General features: G+C 39.5%; 1 protein-coding gene across 2 annotated transcripts in view; it reads left to right on the forward strand.

Annotated features, from left to right (window-relative positions):
• The window catches only part of SEC23B (SEC23 homolog B, COPII component), a 54,445-nt gene that overhangs the window by 20,940 nt on the left and 14,161 nt on the right, over positions 1-19,344 (forward strand). For both annotated transcript variants that reach the window (XM_075564033.1, XM_075564034.1), the window contains exons 10-15: positions 3,728-3,851; positions 4,803-4,883; positions 9,441-9,530; positions 11,537-11,643; positions 14,155-14,308; positions 17,586-17,663. In XM_075564033.1, the coding sequence (XP_075420148.1) occupies positions 3,728-3,851; positions 4,803-4,883; positions 9,441-9,530; positions 11,537-11,643; positions 14,155-14,308; positions 17,586-17,663 (634 nt within the window). The remainder of the gene's footprint in view (positions 1-3,727; positions 3,852-4,802; positions 4,884-9,440; positions 9,531-11,536; positions 11,644-14,154; positions 14,309-17,585; positions 17,664-19,344) is intronic.

The following is a 19,344-nucleotide window of genomic DNA, read 5'->3' on the forward strand; positions in this document are numbered from 1 at the left end:
TTTTTAAAGTATTGGTTCTATTTTCTTGGTTATTAATTAATTGGGACTTAATACATATATCATTCCATAATTCAATCACGTTAAGCAGAATTGTACAATTGCTGCCACGGTCAGTTTCCAAGCATTCTTTTTCTTTTTGGACTCCTTGACATCGTCTCCCATCCCCACCCAATCCCTTACTCTGTCCCACCCCCACCCCCCACTGAATGTCCCCCAAACCCTTATTCTACTTGCTGTCCCTATAGGTTCATCAATCCTGGCTTTCGTATACTGAAACACAGTAAAACATAACACAACTTCAAGAGGGTGACTTCCAGTTTCTTAACACCTTTGAAATACACCCTAATAAGAACAAACCAAAAATACAGAAAAACTAAATCAGGTCCAACATGCATCAGAGAGGGGATCAACTGACAAGGTTTTAACTGTTCAAGTCAGATTTATGCTTTTGATCTTCTGTAGTCATCTCTCCAATGCACTCTCTTCAGTAACTACTATCCGCCCATCCCTCAATTGTATATAGAAGGAATTCACTGGGGTCTTATTCCCCATGCAGTTCCCACAAATGAATCTTGAGCTTCCACTGTTAATCATAGCCTTATGCAAACTGGATTTTCACAATATAAGCTCGGACACTAATCCTGCCTTTGATTTCAGATTATATGAATTGCAATCCTTCGGTGACTGATAATGGTATGCTTCTTCCATGTGGACTTAGTTGACATCTCACTTAGATGGATGCTTATTAGTTTAGTCTTCTTGACACTAATCATACCATATCAAGACTATATTGTATTTTATTCTGGGTATTTCTGTTTAAAATGGGAATGTAGGTAAAATAGAGATGTTCAAAGGGGAAAATAGAGTGGTGAAGAGTACTTGAAACTAGAGACAGCTAAAGATGGATAGTCCATGATAACTATACTCAACACATGAAAGACTCTTCTTTGGAGAAGGGTAGATTTGTCTGTGACAAAAGGGTAGAACCAGAACCAGTGGTTGAAATTTCCGGAAAACAGGATTTCACTATTAGACACCCAGTCTCACTGTTGTCAAGTTGATTTCTGACCCTATTGGATAGAACAGAACTGTTTCATAGGATTTTTAGAGTTGTAAATCTTTATGGGAGCAAACAGCTTCATTTGTCTCCTGTAGAATAGCTGGCAAGCTTGGGCCACTAACCTTTTGTTTGGCAGGTGAATGCTTTAGCCACTGTGCCACCTAGACACTTGGTATAAAGACCTTTCTTCACAGCTCTCCAAACATGGAGTGGACTGCTTCTGCAAGGAGTAAACTCCCTAAGAGAGGAGTTAAAGCTTAATCTGCATGATAACTTGGCAAGTGTCTCGATTATCTAGCGTTGTTATAACAAAAATATGACAAGTGCCTTGGTTTTCATCTTCTGGGTGTAGGAGCTTTCAATATTGGGATCTGGGTCCCAGGATATGCCCCCCTCTTGGCTCTTCTTGCTTGGTGGAAGTCAGGTCTCACCTCTGCTTGCTTCTCTCATAGGAGATAAAAGATGACCAAGCCACACTGCAGTAGTAAGGGTGTTGCTGCTACACTCATTCCCTTGTAACTGATTGGCTGATCACATCAGATCACATTATGGGGGATGGCTGCACCATTCCATAGCTGTCAAACCGGTGACAATCATCCCAGCCAAGTTGACATATTTTGGGGGAACAGAATTTAATTTATGATAACAAATATGTCATGCGGGACATACGAGATAGAATTAGATTTGTTTAAATGTACCAGGAAACCCAAAATATTAATGGCCTAAAAAAGATACAAGTTTATTTTTCATTTATTGAGTTGGATAGCCCAAGATTGTTTCCTACCATCATGTCCCACTATTTTTAATGTTCTGTCTATGAATCAAGCTAATTGCTGGAGATGATTTATTAGGTGCCATTGAGTTACTTCTGATTTATAATGTTACTAGGTTTGAACCCGTTGTTGCAGCAACTATGTCATTCATCTCATTCAGGGGCCTTTTTATATTGTTTTGTTTTCCTTTGCTGACCCTCTTATCAACTATGATGCCCTGTAGGGACGATGGTCCATCTGGTTTTACATTCAAAGTAGTAGAGGTGGAGTCGTTGTGATGTCCTCATTTAAAAGGAGAATTCTGATTGTACTTGTAAGACTAACGTATTTATTCTTCTTATAGACCATAGTATTTTCAGTATTCTTTGCCAATGCCATGATTGAGATGCATAAATTATTTGGTCTTTTTCACCATCCAGCTTTCCCATGCATATGAGGTAATAGTAAAGACAGCTTGAGCCAAGTATAATGTAGCTCTCAAAGTGACATCCTTTTTAGATTTTAAAGAAATCTTTTATAGCAGATTTGCCCAGTGCAATAAGCCATTTGATTTCTTAACTCCTCCCTTGGGCATTGATTGTGGGTTCAAATGAAATGAAACTCTTCCGTTTAAAAAATTTTAAGGAGAACATTTATTAAATTGTAAAAGAAATAAAGACAACAAAGAGACACAGAGGTATCCGAATGAGGGAGGTCATTTGCATGAGGTCGAGGATTCACAATTGGGAAGGTAGATAAATACGGCCTGGAACAAAGAGAACTGTTAGAAATTCATGATTGGTGCAGATCAGTGCATCATAGTTTTATTTGGGTCAAGCAGGAATGGGACCGTGATTAGGATGTGTGCATTATTAGATAGCTCACAGGATTGGACCAGGGCCTTCCTACCAAAGCAGTCAGGGTAAGACTGATGGGCTATGCAACTCCTTATAGTGCAGTGTCCCCAATACAGTGACCCCTCCATCAACTAGTAGCCCTCTGGACAGAATAGAACTGCCCCATGGGGTTTCCAATACAGTCACCTATTATGGAGAAGATTGAAATCCTGTTTTCTTTCCTAACTACTAATTGTTCATGTTATTTACCATTTTTTTATCATTTTATTATCTTTATTTCAATAGGGGCTTTTGTAACATCACCCATTTCATTTCTTTTTTTTTTCTTTTTTTTACATTTTATTAGGGACTCATACAACTCTTATCACAATCCATACATATACATACATCAATTGTATAAAGCACATCCATACATTCCCTGCCCCAATCATTCTTTTTTTTTTTAACAATTTATTGGGGCTCATACAATTCTTTTCACAGTTCATACATTGTTTTGTTTTTTCATTTTTTTAAAAACATTTTATTAGGGGCTCATACAATTCTTAACACAATCCATACATATACATACATCAGTTGTATAAAGCACATCCGTACATTCTTGGCCCTAATCATTTATAATTTGCCATTTTAAGGAGCATTAGTAACGCTGTCCAGTAAATGTTTGACTGATAAAGGATTGATTGGTGGTTCAAACCCAGCAGCTGCTCCATGGGAGAAAGATGAAGCGGTCTGCCCCATATAGCTTCAGAACTCTGTATAGGGTCCCTATGAGTTGAAGTCCACTTGATGGTAGTGAGTTTGGTGTTATTTATTGTTTGAAGTAGTAGCACTTAGATAACACGGCTTCTTTTGATCTTTAAATTGTTTGTAAATACTGAGAGAACACCTGAGTGACCTATTTTCTTTCTCAAAATTTATCTTATTTTTCCCCAAAGCAATAAATAGTAGACTAAAATACTGCTTGCTGCAAAGTTTAAAAACAAGTGCCCCATTTGACCCTGCCTTCCAGCATGGCTTTTCAGCCATCTGAAACTTCTACTGTTTTTCTCTTCTTCTAGCGGTCATATGGTGATGGGAGATTCATTCAACACTTCTCTCTTCAAGCAGACATTCCAAAGAATTTTCAGTAAAGATTTTAATGGAAATTTCCGAATGGCATTTGGTGCTACTTTGGAAGTAAAGGTATAAGAGAATTTTAAAATAATGAAAACATAATGTTCTTATTTATTAGTCTAAGTTCTGCCACCTTCAACTTTTTGGGCAGAAGAATCTAGAGGGAAATGTCAAAAGCCTAACTAGGTCTTGAAAGTTAGCGACTGTTGGTCCCAGAGACACCTTGTGAGGAATTGGAGCAAGGAATTGAATATCCGTTACCATCAGGAACAAATGCCCCTTTGTCGTGGACCAGAAGAATTAGACAGGCCCCGGCTACCATTGCTAAGTGTTTTGATCAAAGTGGTATAGAAGAATCCCAGTTAAAGGGGACTAAAATGCGGAACAGAATTTTACATTCATGAACTATGTAGGCTTTCTGGAGCCATTGAGGCTGGTTGAACCCCTGAAATTATTGCTCTGAGATAATCTTAACTTTAAACCGTATACCCAAACTGTTCCCTGAAGTCTTCTTTGAACCAAATTGTAGCTTATTTTAATGACTAAAGTATGCATTTCCTTAGTTATTACGTTCTTTTAAAGGATTACATATTTGGGGTTAAATTGACAACAGTAACAAGAAAGGTTGGATGGGAGGCTTTGGAACTGGTGAGTTTAAAATAGTAGTGATGAGATAATGTGGAAAAGGAGAGTGAGAATGAGAGTACCACTTAAAGAGTACAACCACCATCACTGAGTACATCACTTGTACTTGGAGATTTGGTGAACGTGTTTATCTTTGAGTATTTATACTTTCGGCAAAATAAAAACATTACAAAATTATATAGTTTTATAAAGGATTTTATTGAAAATTTAACTGGTTCACAGTGGCCCTAGAAAAGTTTTTAGGAGAAAAGTTGTATATTCTCATCCATCCATGTATAATCATTGTATTTTTCTTTTAAGCATTAGTTTTGGCTATCATGAGAGCAGATGATTCTCTGTCATATTTAACCTTATATTCATGTAATTCTGTTTTAGACCTCTAGGGAACTGAAGATTGCTGGAGCCATTGGCCCGTGTGTCTCTCTAAACGTGAAAGGACCGTGTGTATCAGAGAATGTAAGATGAATTCTTATATCACTATCATTAACTGTGCTCTGGCACTTAGTCTGTTAGCATAGGTGTGTCATCATCTTGCCTGTTCCTTGTTTACATGTCTTTGTGAGGAGGCAATGCTTAATTCTTTTTTTTTTTTCAATGCTTAATTCTAACCGATTGACATGCAGTGTCATTTCAGACTGTTCATCTGTCTACATCAGCGGTTCTCAACCTGTGGCTTACCACCCCTTCGGGGGTCAAATGACCCTTTCACAGGGGTTGCCTGATTCATAACACTAGCAAAATTACACTTAAGTTGCAGCAAAAATAATTTTATGGTTGGGGTTCACCATGACACGAGGAACTATATTAAAGTGTCACAGCATTAAGAAGGTTGAGAAACACTGATCTACATGGTCAGTGAGGAAGAAAATGAGGCGCAGAGGGGTTATCTATCCAGCTCAGGGTCAGAGCTGACTCTACTATTCTCTTATCTTCAGCTGGAAAGAAGCACAACAGCCAGGCCTCTCCAGGGTGATTCTGGGCTAGAGTTAACATGTCATACCCCTTCCTCACTTCTCCATCAATGAGAGTTCTTGTCTGAATGGAGGTGAAATGTATAGACCATAGAGCCAAAAACTTGGATCCAGGTTTGATCCCCATTCACGATTTGGCCCTGACAGTGCTGAATTGTCCTGTGATCCATTTTCATGATCTTTTGCTCCCTTCCTCCATAAAGCAAAGCAACCAACAAAAAAACAGTTGCTTTCCTGTCAATTTTGAATCATGGCAGCCGCATGTATGTTGGAGTAGAACTGGACTCCCATGGAGTTCTCAGTGGCTGACATTTCCGAAGCAGATTGCCCGGTGCTTCTGGATGCCCTAGGACCTTTTTGCTTTCAGTTAGCAGTCGAGAATGTTAATGTCATGTGCATCACCAGCTTGGTTTATTGGTTGTTAAGGGTGACTAGGATAATGCAGGTAAGCACTGAGAATAGTACCCTGAACAATGGAATCCCACAGTACATGCCATCTTTAAATTACAGCAAATCTCACTTTTTGATGACTTGGATCAAACTTGTGTAGAGTTTGCAGACAGAAGGTGATTTTGAGATAACATTTTTATAATCTCTTAGCTAAGGCAAGTTTCTGACCCGAGCTTATTATCTGAGGCATTCATTACCCTAGAGTTCTAAGTTGCTTACACCCTGGTCTGAATCCAAAATGCTGTGAACAGTATTTAAAATCTGCTGGTTGAAGGGCTTTAGGGGTCATTTAAGAAGATACTTTTTTTTTTTAATCGTGGTATTGGGAGACTCTTATCAATCCATACACATATCCGTGTGTCAAGAACATAAGTACATTTGTTGCCATCATCATCCTCAAAACATTTGCCTTCTACTTGAGCTCTTAATATCAGCTCCTCATTTTTCCCCCTCCCTTCCCACACCCTCCCTCATGAACCCTTCATAATTCATAAGTTATTATTATTTTGTCATGTGTTACACTGTCCGACAGCTCCCCTCACCCTCTTCTCTGTCCGTCTCCCAGGGAGGAGGCTATACATAGACTCTTGCAATCGGTTCCCGTTTTTCCACCCCACATTTCCCTCCACCCTCCAAGCATCGCCACTCTCACCACTGGTCCTGAAGGAGTCATCTGTCCTGGATTCCCTATGTTTCCAGTTGCTGTCTGTACCAATGCATATCCTCGGGTCTAGCCAGATTTGTAAGGTAGAATTGGGATCATGATAGTGGGGGAGGGGGGATGCATTTAAAACTAGAGGAAAGTTATATGTTTCATCGTTGCTACACTGCACGCTTTATACCTGATCCCTTCGACAGCTCATGGGCACACAGACTGGTGTGCTTCCATGTGGGCTTTGTTGCTTTTGAGTTAGATGGCCACTTGTTTATCTTCAAGCCTTTAAGACCCCAGCCGCTTTATCTTTTAATAGCCGGGCACCATCAGATTTAAGAAGATACTTTTGATAGCTGGCTATCAACAGATATAGCCTCTGGGGTCTTAAAAGGCTTGAAGATAAATAAGCTGCCATCTAGCTGAAGTGCAACAAAGCTCACATGGAAGAAGCACACCAGCCCGGGTGATCTTGAGATGTCGATGGGATCACGTATCAGGCATCTAAGACCAAGAATAAAACCATACTGAATGTGAATTGGGGGGCAGAAGGGTATGGAGAGAAGACCTAATGCTCATCTGGAGACAATTGGACATTCCTTCACAGAGGGATCCCAGGGAAGAGATGAGCCAGTGAGGGTGCAGTATAGCACCAATGAAACACAACTTGCCTCTAGCTCTTTGGTGCTTCTTTCCCCCCACTATCATGACCTCAGTTCTACCTTACAAATATGACTAGACCAGAATATGCACACTGCCACAGTAAGAGCCTGTGCAACACAGAGAATTCAGGGTAGATAACCCTCTCAGAGCCAACAATGAGAGTAGAGATACCAGGAAGATTAGGGGAGAGTGGGGGGAGAAAGGGGAATTGATTACAAGGATCAACTAGAACCCCTTCCCAGGGGGAAGAACAATGGAAAGGTGGGTGAGGGGTGATGAAGGTTGATGTAAGATGAAAATAATAATCTATAACTTATCAAAGGTTCGTGACGGAGGGGGAGGAAATGGGGAGCTGCTATCAGGGGCTCAAGTGGGAAGAGAATGCTTTGAAAATGATGTTGGCAGCATATGTGCAAATGTGCTTGACACACTGGATGATTGAATGTATGGATTGTGATCAGAGATGAAAGAGCCCCCAATAAAATTATTTAATAAATAAAGAAGATATTATTAATGACAGTTCTAGGATTCAATGGGGACCAGCCAGGAAAGTTTAGGTTAGAGGGGTAGAGGAGGCAAAGAAGAAAAAATCTGAATTTTCAAACATACAGAGAAGTATTAAGTGTATAGTGAATTTCTGTGTACTCACTAGCTAAAGTCGGCATTTATTATCAATTTGTCAAAATTGTTCTTTTTGTGCCACATTTGCTCTACCTATCACTTTTATTTTCCATATCTGCTTTATCATCTTTTATAAACGACCTTTGAAAATAACTTGCAGGTAGGGCAATGAATGTACAAATGTGCTTTACACAATTGATGTATATATGGATTGTGATAAGAGTTGTATGAGCCCCTAATAAAATGATTTTAAAAAGAGAGAGAAGAAAAAGAAAAGAACTTGCACACCTCATTCTACTTTTTCTTTAAATACTTCATTATGTATTTTCTAAAAATGTTGATTTCCTAATTTTGTCTTTACAATTATTCTGATAAGGGTAGGGTAAATGCTGAAGTACTGAGTTTCTGTGTTGGTAAAAGTATGTCGTTTTAGAACTCTGGAAGGTTTGTAGCTATGCTGTCCCTTAGTGCCTAGAGAAGAAAGGAGATGGCAAAGCCCCTTTGCCTCTTTGTGGTGGTTCTTGAGTGTAGCCCTTCACTCTCCCAGGAAGATTAAAGACCTTCTACTTGTAGAAAAGCTCTTTGAGCTGGAAGAGCACCCTAGAAGGCGTCCGTCTCTTAATACTGCTTTGGGAAAGCTGAGGAAACACATGGCGCACTCTTGCACTGGCACCCTCTTAGGGCTGATCTGTGTCTACAGTTAAGAACCTTCCTCTCCCACCTGTCTCTTGCGTTCCTCATATTGCTTGTCGGTGGCCAGGTATAAAGGCTCCTGACATAGACAGCAGATAGTGTCAGCTGTCGTCCACTAACGGGTGGATTAAGAAGGAGTGTACAAGCAATATCAAGCCTGTTTTGTGCATAATCATGTCACTTTGCAAGGACAGTACTCTTTGGTAGGTGTATTCGAAATGTGTAACACTCAGTGTTTCTGGAAGGCTAGAGCATATATTTTAGAATCTAGTAATTTTGGTGGTGGTTTTTGACACTTCTAGGTATCATGGTTAAAACTGTAAAGTTCTCATTTTTATCTTTGTGAACTTCATACTCATCACTGGAGACCCCTGTAGCTTGTCATTAAAAAGTATCCTGCATACCACTAAAAGTGCCTCGATGCTCTTAGAATTTGTACAAAACTTTTGCATAAAGAAATTTGATTATAATATTTTGTAGCCAACACTCTGTTTTGAATTTTTCTCCATAATAATGATGAACTCAATTTAATTTTCAAGCTAAGTAGGTAATTCTCATTCTTTTATATTCCTCTCTAATCCTGAGTTGATTCTTTAACTTCACTTCAGTATTATAAAGCACGTTAATGTAAGTGTATATGTGTACCAGGGAGCTTCAGAGTACAGGAAAATGGAATAGAAAGATAATTTTTTCTTATGAACTTAAAAAAATTGTATATTTAACTTTTTATAACTTAATTAAAATTGGAAAGAGTGCCCATATCAAAAGCTATGAATCAGGATTGACTTAATGACAGTGAATTTTAGTTTGTTTTATTACTAATTGTACTTTTATCCAGGAAGTATTTGTTAAATTTAAATTTTCATCTACAATGAGATAGTTTAACATTGTGTCCTATTCAGAGTCAGTTTTATCAGGCCTTTTTCTCTCTCTCCCTTTTTCTCTCCTAATTGAAAACCCCAGGAGCTTGGTGTTGGTGGGACTAGCCAGTGGAAAATCTGTGCTCTGGATCCCACGTCTACGCTCGGTATTTACTTTGAAGTAGCCAATCAGGTGAGTTGAATTCCTTCCGTGTATCTATGTCCTAGTGTCATGTTTGCTAGTTTATTATAAACTGCTGGCCTCTGGTTACTTTCCCTGCAGACTGATGGTGCTTTAGGAGTTTATTAGATCTGATGCCAGGCTGACATGAACATAATCTTTTTTTATTCCTTTCAAACTTTTGTAATTTGTTGAACTGATAGTCATTACAAGGCCCCCCCAAATAATAATAATAATAATAAAGTCAGTACAAATAAATACTAAGAACGTCATTAGAAGGCCAGTATACATCTAAACCCTCATAATGTTGGTGAATGTTTTATTGTGTCACTTTATTTCCAAGTATCTTATTATAAAAAATTTCAAATGTGCAGAAAAATTTTATGCCCATTTTATGTGTAATTTGCTATACAATCCATCAATTCATGCTAAATTTACCACTCAAAATACATCTCCTGGAGGAAGAGTCAAGAAGGTAGAATTACGTTCCTGGGACTCCTGCCGTTAGACCAGGAAATTAAGAGAGGCATGGAAAATAAGCTGGAGGAGAAAGTAATGCGACCAATGGTTCCTGAGGGGCTTGGAGGAGGAGGAGGCAGGGAAGGGAGCAGTGAACAAACAGCGTCATACACAGGGAAACAACTAGGGAATTAAAAGCAACAATGAGGACGACATAGATACCCTGGAGTTGTTGAAAGAACAGCAATCTAGCTGAGAGGAATTACTAAGAGGCAGAAGAAGAGCGAGCTTGTTGGTAGGGCAGGAAAAAGGTGAAAGGAAACAGAGGAAAGATCTAGGAATCAAAGCTTTGGATAGAGGTATAAACATAGGAGTGTATGCATGTAAATACATTAATTCATAAAAATAGAGGTATTAGCACATATGCATATATTTATATGGCAATACATTGAGGTAGTGGGTGGGCTTTGGGCCTCTGCTCAAGCCCTGCCTCAACACAAGAACAAACTGGTATTCTGTGATGCACACTCTCCTAGCATGATCACTGGAAACAAAATGAGGTGCACAAGCAAATGTGGTGAAGAAAGCTGATGCTGCCTGGCTATCAAAAGAGATAGTGTCTGGGATCTTAAAGGCTTGAAGATAAACAAGCAGCCATCTAGCAGAGAAGCAGCATGCCCACATGGAAGAACACACCAGCCTGTGCAGTCATGAGGTGTCAATGGTTTTGGGTAACAGACATCAGAAGACCACAAACAAACAAAAACACTTGAAAACGAGTGGGGTGTAGAGCAGAGACCCCAAACCAATCTGTAGACAATTGAAAATCCCCTCACAGAAGGGTCACGAGGAAAGGATGAGTCAACTGGGGTGCAGTATAGTACCGGTGAAATCCACAATGTTCCTCTGGCCCTTTGAGGCTTCATCACACCCCCACTATCATGAGTCCATCCTGCCTTTCACGTGGGCCAGACCGGAGCATGTGCACAGGTACAAACAAGAACTCATGACACACAGAATCTAGGTCAGATAAACCCCTCAGGAACAGAAATGGGAGTGGGGACACCAGGAGGGGCAGGAGAGTAGAGGGGAGCAAGGGGGAACCAACTACGATGATCGATGCATAACCCCAACCCCCAGGGGGACCAACAGCAGAAACGTGGGTAAAGGGAGACAGTGGTTGGTGTAATATATGAAAATAAAAATAATTTATAATTTATTAAGGGGTCACAAAGGTGGGAAGGAGGGTGGGAGGGAAAAAAGAGGAGCTGATACCAAGGGCTCAAATAGAAAGTAAATGTTTAGAAAATAATGATAGCAACATATGTACAAATATGCTTGATATAATTGATGCATGGATTATTATAAGAGTTGTAAGAGCCCCCAGTAAAATGATGTTTAAATAAATAAATACATCTCCCTGTATGAGAAAGGCCCAATCAACATTTCTATCACCTTTGTGTGTTTTGTAGTAAGATACTTAGCTTCTGTGGAGCACTAGGATTTCATTTAAGTATATTTGATGATAAGAATGTCATGTGTGTACTCTTCTCCTGCAGCACAATGCCCCAATACCCCAAGGAGGTAGAGGTGCCATCCAGTTTGTTACCCAGTATCAGCATTCCAGCACCCAGAAACGTATCCGCGTTACTACCATCGCCCGAAAGTGAGCAGTCCTCTGTTATCTTTGAGCTACTGGCATGTTTTTCCTATGAAGAGAGATGTTAATAGCTATTAGTTTGTCTTTAAAGGAACCTGGTGACGGAGTGGGCTATGCACTGAGCTGCTAATCAAAACGTCAGCGGTTCAAACCCACTGGCCACTCTGCAGGAGAAAGATGAGACTGTCTGAAATCTTTTTTGAAAGATTTAAGTCTCTTGATATTATTGATCAATTGAACTATTGAATTGTATGGTATGTAAATTATGTTCCAAGAAAACCGTTGGGGGGAAAAAGATTTTAAAATCTCAAAAACCCAAAAGAGCAATTCTACTTAGTCCTATAGTGTAACTATGAGTCAGAATTGACTCAATGACAATGGGTTTGGTTTGGTTCAAGTTTGTCTTTCTAATCCAGTCCACATTGGTTTGTTTGACCTGAGAAGGAAGCTAACCAATTTGGGCATGTTGGCTTAGAGCAGCGGTCCTCAAACTTTTAAACAGGGGCCCAGTTCACTGTCCTTCAGACCTGTTGGAGGGCCGGATTATACTTAAAAAAAAAAACATGAACAAATTCCTATGCACAGGAGCTGCACATATCTTATTTTGAAGTAAAAAGCCAAACAGGGCAAAAACACCCGGCGGGCCGGATACATGTCCTTGGCAGGCCACATGTGGCCCGTGGGCCAAAGTTTGAGGACCCCTGACTTAGAGGAATCATCTTTCAGTAGGAATATAGTTGATTAAAAATTCTTCTTAATGACTTTACTATTTAAATAACTCAAATATATCTTCCTTGTAACAGTCATGCAGCATGTGAGATTGGGTATTTTCACTCTTTGTCCTCAAATAAATGCTACGCTACTGTACTGATTCTCAACTTTACAATTTACTTTCTGTACAGTTACATACGATGTGTGTATCTATTGTGTGTATGTGTACACAAGGGAACTTCAAAGCGTTTGTGAGAAAATTCCATTATTGCTTCCATTTTTCCATGAGCTTTCTGAAGACCCGTTCATAAATGTGTGCCCTTGAGTGCACAGACATGTATTTGCATATAAATATATACATGTGTTTTTTCTGTTATTAGGACATAGATAGGTATTTTGTGTTCTCAATACTCAGTATGCCAAGGAAACTTTTAATGCCCATACATACAAAACTTTTTAGGCCAATGTATTGAAATATTTTAATGGCTATGTAATATTGCAGGGTTTAATGTACATTAAAAGGATGTTTCACTTCTTTCTATTTCCTGTATCATGTCACTGCTGCATTTGTATGTTTAGGCCTTTGTGTACCTGAGTATTTCCTTAGAATTAATTCATAGAAATGAAATTTTAGATGCTGCAAAACTTTCCTCCTGAGACACTAACTTAATATTTTCTTCCAATAGTGGCAGGGAGAGTACCCTTAAAATGAAATCAGAGAGAAATATCTTCCTTTATGCTTTCCCATTTCTCAGTTAAGCACTTTTTCATGTCGATTGGCCAAATATATTTCTTTGACAACCAGAGTCATTTTGTAAAACTTCTTTTCTTTTTCATTAATTTTTCTGGGACTCTGTATATTCTGGATATGATTATTTAGTGTACATACCTGTTTCTGGCTTGTCTCTTCTAGCTTTGTACAGGTGTCTTTTTTCAACTAGAATACTTTTGCATATCTGCTATTTTTATTTGTGGCTGTAATGCTAGGAAGGCATTTAATGAATTTGAAAATATTTAGATTTTTGAAAGATTGACTTAAAACAGTGTTTTCTAAAGTGTGTGATTCTGCCCCTCAAGGGTGCTGGAATAATCCAAGGGAGCTGCAGAAGCAGGTAGCTGCACTTCTGTCATGGGTTACGGGTTGCAACAGTGAAATTTTGCAATCACTGCTAGTGGGCTCTGATATATATATATGCCAAATAAGTTTGGGAACCTTTGAGCTAGAGCACAGGGCTATTACACTATAGCCCACAATCCCAAGGAAAACATAGGTATCTGCCTTTGTAGCCCCCGTGGGTTGTTCCAGTGCCCTTTAGCCAATGGTACATCCACTTTGGGAAAGAACACTGGATTAGGATTTAGGTACCTCTGGGCATTTACTTTCATGTTGTTCCCCCCACCCCCTGGGAAATTAATTTTTGTACTTTTTGAGGCTGTAGACTTCTGATGGAAACCTTAGTGACACAGTGGGCTTAAGAATTGGGCTGCTAACCATGGGTTGGTTATATAAATTTACTGGCCATTCCTGAGGGAAAAGGAAAGGCTGTTTATGCCTCTAAAGATCTATAGTCTCAGAAAAGCTACAGTGCAATTCTACTCAGCTAAAAATTAGTGTCTGCTTGCAGCACTGTGCTTGTTTTGTGGTTTAGAGCCTTCAGAGGCCGGATGTAAACTTGTATATGTAAAATTTCTGTGATTCTTTAAAGAAAATGCATCTCAGTATGTTTTGCCCTAGATAAGGGAACAGGATTTGTATTTCATTGTGTACATGTTAATCTCGTTTTCTGACTACTCTGGACTTGTCAGTTGGGCAGATGCACAGAGCCAGCTCAGGCACATTGAAGCAGCATTTGACCAGGAGGCTGCAGCAGTGTTGATGGCACGACTTGGTGTATTCCGAGCGGAGTCCGAGGAGGGGCCTGATGTGCTCCGGTGGCTGGACCGACAGCTCATCCGACTGGTAAATTTGGGGAAGTAGCTTTAGGTTCAGTTTTGGTATATGCACTTGTTTTTTTCTCCCTTCAAGTTTTGTACTACTTTTATGAAAAGGAAATTGAGACTAAACCGATATTTTATACAATCAAAGAATTTGAGTTGCTTACCTTATTCCAAATACCAGACATTCTAAGATTATTATGAAAGAAATTATATACATTTTCTATTCAAGGACTTTTGTTATATTTGAGGAAAACAACAGACAGAACATTTGGGGAAAGATGCAAGTCTGCAGAGTCACACCAGACTAAGAAGTGTTTCTTTATTATACAACTCCACAGCTGAGTGTGCTTGGGGGTGGGGGGGGTTGCCTTTTTTATCAGTTGAATCTACTAAGGAGGGAAAAATCACAAAGTAATTTCCACAGGAACGGCTAATGTAAAGAATTTCTTCAGCAGGGGTTTGATTAATGAGAACTGGCTAATAAGAAGGAGAACTCTAAGGAATAGAGGAATAGCAGATCCAGGGGTTGCTAGTATTCCTGGGACTAAGAAAGATAGGAAAGGGGAAAATAAATAAATAGAAAGGAAGAAAAGATCGAAGTGGATGTGAGAAGAGACTCTGAAACTTGCTCTTAATGGTAGTGTAGCTAGAGCACATGGAGAAATGATGAACTGAGCAGAAAAGTTCAAAGGGCAGCTCCAGAAGACATAGTTACGTAATCAAAATTACAGTGAATTATGCAAAGATTTAGAGTAAGAAAATCAAAAAGGAAGAACACACTCAGCATACCTTACCTTAAACTGAAGTAACTCAAGAAAACATTCAATCCTCTAGTTCCAATATTAAAAGATTCTACTGGCAAAATATTGAATGATGTAGGAAACAAAAGAGGATGGAAAGAATACACAGTTACTGTACCAAAAAGAACTAGTTGACATCCCACTATTTCAAGACGTAGCATATAAGCAAGAACCAGCAGTACTGAAGGAAGAAGTTCAGGCTGGACTGAAAGCATTAGCTAAAAACAAAGCCCCAGGATAGAATATCAATAGAAATGTTTCAACGGTGATGAAGTACTGGAAGCACTCATTGGTCTATGCTAGGAGATTTGCTATACAGCTACATGCCAACTGATTGGGAGGGTCCAGGCTTGTACTCATTCCGAAGAAAAGTAGCCCAACAGAACACCCAAGTTGTAAAACAGTAACGTTAAGATCACATGCAAGTGAAATTTTGTTGAAGATGATCCAAAAAGGGTTGCAGCAGCACATTGATAGAGAACTGCCAGAGTTTCAGGCTGAATTCAGAAGAGAATGTGGAACAAGTCATATCATTGCTGATGTCAGATGGATCTTGGCTGAATGCAGAGAATGCCAGAAATATGTTTACTTGTGTTTTGTTGACTATGCCAAGGTATTTGACTGTGTGGATCATAACAAACTATGGATAGCCTTGAAAAGAATGGGCATTCCAGAATGCTACATTGTGCTCATGCTGAACTTGCACATGGATCATGAGGCAGTAATATAAACAACAAAGGAATACTACATGGTTCAAAATAAGGAAAGACGTGTATCTGAGTTCTGTTCTCTCTCCATACTTATAATCAGTGTGCTGAGCAATTGATCAGAGAAGCTGGATTATATGAAGAAGAATGTGGCATGAGTATTGGAGGAAGAATTGTTACCAGCGTTAACATAGATGGCCCAACCTTCCTTGCTCAAAGTGAGGAAGACTCGAAGCATTCTCAGTCTTCAATACAGATTATAATCAGCAGACAGAATATCAAAGGCCTCATAGTTGGACCAATAGGTAACATAATAATAAATAAAGAAAAGACTGAAAATGTCAAGGATTTTGTCTTGTTTGGATCCACAATCAATGCTCATGGCGGCAGCAGTCAAGAGAACAATGCATTAGGTAAATCAGCTGCAGAAGACCTTAAGTGTTGAAAAGCAAGGAATGCTACTTTGAGGACTAAACTGAACCTGACCCAAGCCATGGCATTGACATTCGCCTCATTTACACATGAAAGTTGAACATTGTATAAGGAAGATGAAAGAATAGATGCATTTGAATTATGGTGAATGATATTGAAAGTACCATGGACTGCCAAAAGAGCAAACAAATCTGTCTTGGAAGAAGTACAACCAGAATCCTGCTTAGAGGCAAGGATCCTGACACCTTGTTTCATGTACTTTAGGCATGTAGTCAGCAGAGACCAATCTCTGGAGGACACCATTTTTGGTGAAGTAGTGGGGTAGCGAAAAAGAAGCCATTGTATGGATGGAGGAGAGAAGGTGTGCAATCAGGATGTACACTGAGGCAGGAATTATGGAGCATGATTTATAAAACTAGTAGAAACAAAAACTAAAGAGTCGGTATTGTTGCAAGTTCGGAGTCTGAGAAATTGCAAGGTTGGTGGTGATGTTGATATGTTGAAAATGGTAAAGGAGAGTCAATAATTATAGGCTGCGAGAAAGTGAACAGTGTTTGTTGCTGTTTATTTTGGATATGTCGAATGTGAACTTACAATAGTGTACCCCCAGGGAAGTCAGCAATGGATATACAGAAGAGCAATTTGGATGACTGGTGTGGGGCTTTCAAGTTCATTTGTAACCAAAGCAGTGAGAATAAGAGCAGAGGACCAGAAACTGTCTTCCGAGTAGTCCACGTTTAGAAGCAGCGAGGAAGATGAGAAGCCAGTACAGAAGGCGGAGAATGGTTAATGGCAGGAAGCAGCAAAGTGTACTAGTTGAAGGCGAGTGTCAAGAAGCTTTTGAGTTACTTAGCTCATGGTGCCAATGAGGTTACAAAAAGGTTAGACATCTTCAATCTAAAGATTTAGAACACAGCCTGATTTTGTAGTAGCTAGAAGAAATGTACAATTGGAAATAAAGAGAAGAAAACATTGTAGCATGAAAATGTGTCCCTGAGGAAAAAATGAAGTGTGGTAGTAGACAGCATCAAGGATTATGAATAATTGCTAGTGTCTTGTATTGTAATACGGAAGAGGCCCCTGGGAGTGCTCAGGTAGCCTCTCCTTACTTGGACTTGTCCTTGGACCAGCATTGCTAGAGCATTTTGGAAGTGTCGGATTTTCAGCCCTTCCCCAGATTTGCCTAATTAGAATCTGCATTGTAGTAAGACCTCACCCCCACGTGATTTGTCTGCCCCGTCCTGTTTGAAGGGGCTGGTCTAGAATACACAGTGGAAACGTTGAAATTTTAATGTAGTTATTTTAAATATTTTCCCAGTGTAGTAAAGTAACTTTGTGGCCTTTTTTTGTTGTTCCGCAGTGTCAGAAGTTTGGCCAGTATAACAAAGAAGACCCCACTTCTTTCAGGTTGTCAGATGCCTTCTCTCTTTATCCTCAGGTAACCAGTGTGTTCTCAAAGTAACTGTAGAACAAGTCGGGATAGAAATAAAACTCACTGTTCTAAGACTAAAGTGAAGACAATTTTAAGACTTAGTCTGCAGGTGATGAAGGTTTTGGATTCATTCAAGAACAGATTGTTTCTCTGTGTAAGACAGGACCTTAAGCCCTACAGAAGACAAAGACGCGGAAATGCCGACAAGAGAAAATAATTGCATCCATTTTTATATACAGCACAATAGTCATAAAGTTATGAACAGTCATGTCCCCAACACACCAAGAAAGTTAAGCACACAAAGATTATGTTAACAAGATGACTCACAATGAATATGATCGATATTTAATAGTAGAGACATATATCAAAGATACCTCAGATTGGGTTCCAGATCACCACAGTGAGGCACACATGACTTTCCAGGTTCCCAGTACATGTAAAGCTATGGTTACACTATACTGTAGTCCTTAGGTGTCCACTAGCATTAGGAAATGCTGAGAACATTTAGGCCACGTGGCATTGTAGGAGGAATTTAGTTGCTAACCACAAGGCCAGCAGTTCAAAATTACCAGCCCCTTCTCAGGAAAAAGGTGATTTTTTCTATTGTCATAAAGAGTACAGTCTTGGGGGATAAAGTATAGTTTTGGAAATTTGCAAGGGCAATTCTTCTCTGCTTATAGGGTCACTGATTTAGAATTTACTTGATAGTGAGTTTGGTTTTGAGAGATGCTTAGAGAAAGATAAATTCTTCAAAATATAACTGCAGATCTCTGATAATAACTAATATATTTTTATCAGATCACTTTTATAAGTTCCTTTATTCATTTTTCTTCTTAATTGATTTCTTGGCTGTTTCCCACTGAAAACACTTTGTAAACCTGATCCCAAAGGAACCCGGTGGCTTAATGGGTTACGTGTTTGCTAATCAGTAAGACAACAGTTTGAATGCCAAGGAAGAAAGATGAGGCTGTTGGCTTCCTTAACAGTTACAGCCTTGGAGACCCAAAGTTGTAGAACTCTATCCTATAGTGTCTCTGTGAGTCAAATATATTGGATAGAACTGAGCTCAATATTGGTGATTGAGTCTGATCAATATAAAAAATGCTGTATTTCTAGACTACTACCCATATTGTAGAATTAAGTCCCTTCCGTAAGCTCCTGAGTCCTTAATTCCTGCTTTATTTCAGGCCTTCCTCACTCTGTACCCTGCAGGCAGAGTGCCCTATGTCCGGCAGTTCCATCTAGAGTGGGTGGCATGATTACAAATTAGGTAGGCTACTGAACTCATGGATCTTGGAAGTAAAAAGTAATATAATTTTAAATAGTGATAAAAGCAAGCTCTTGATATAATGAACTGGACTGAGCAACCACAGCAAGAGGAGAAGGGGAGCCAGGGTAGGCCTTGAGACTCTTGACAGGAAGTTGCCAGCTCTGGTACTGTCTGGGGCTGTGGGGCGCTCCAGGCAGAAGAAATGGCAGCACCAATGCTGTAAGACAGGCTCAGCCTGGCATTGAGAGGAATAATGGTGACACCAGTCTTCTTGTTTGTAGTTAGACTAGTACATACATTCTCTACCCTGCAGCTCAAGAGTTTTTCTAGGGGAAAATGTTACCTTGTCAAGGATTAAAGTCCTTGAATCCCTACCTTCCCTACCTCGTATCCTCAAGATAAAGTGTACGCCTTTCC

The sequence above is a fragment of the Tenrec ecaudatus genome, chromosome 12, assembly GCF_050624435.1.
Source record: "Tenrec ecaudatus isolate mTenEca1 chromosome 12, mTenEca1.hap1, whole genome shotgun sequence".
In the NCBI taxonomy this organism is placed as follows: Eukaryota; Metazoa; Chordata; class Mammalia; order Afrosoricida; family Tenrecidae; genus Tenrec; species Tenrec ecaudatus.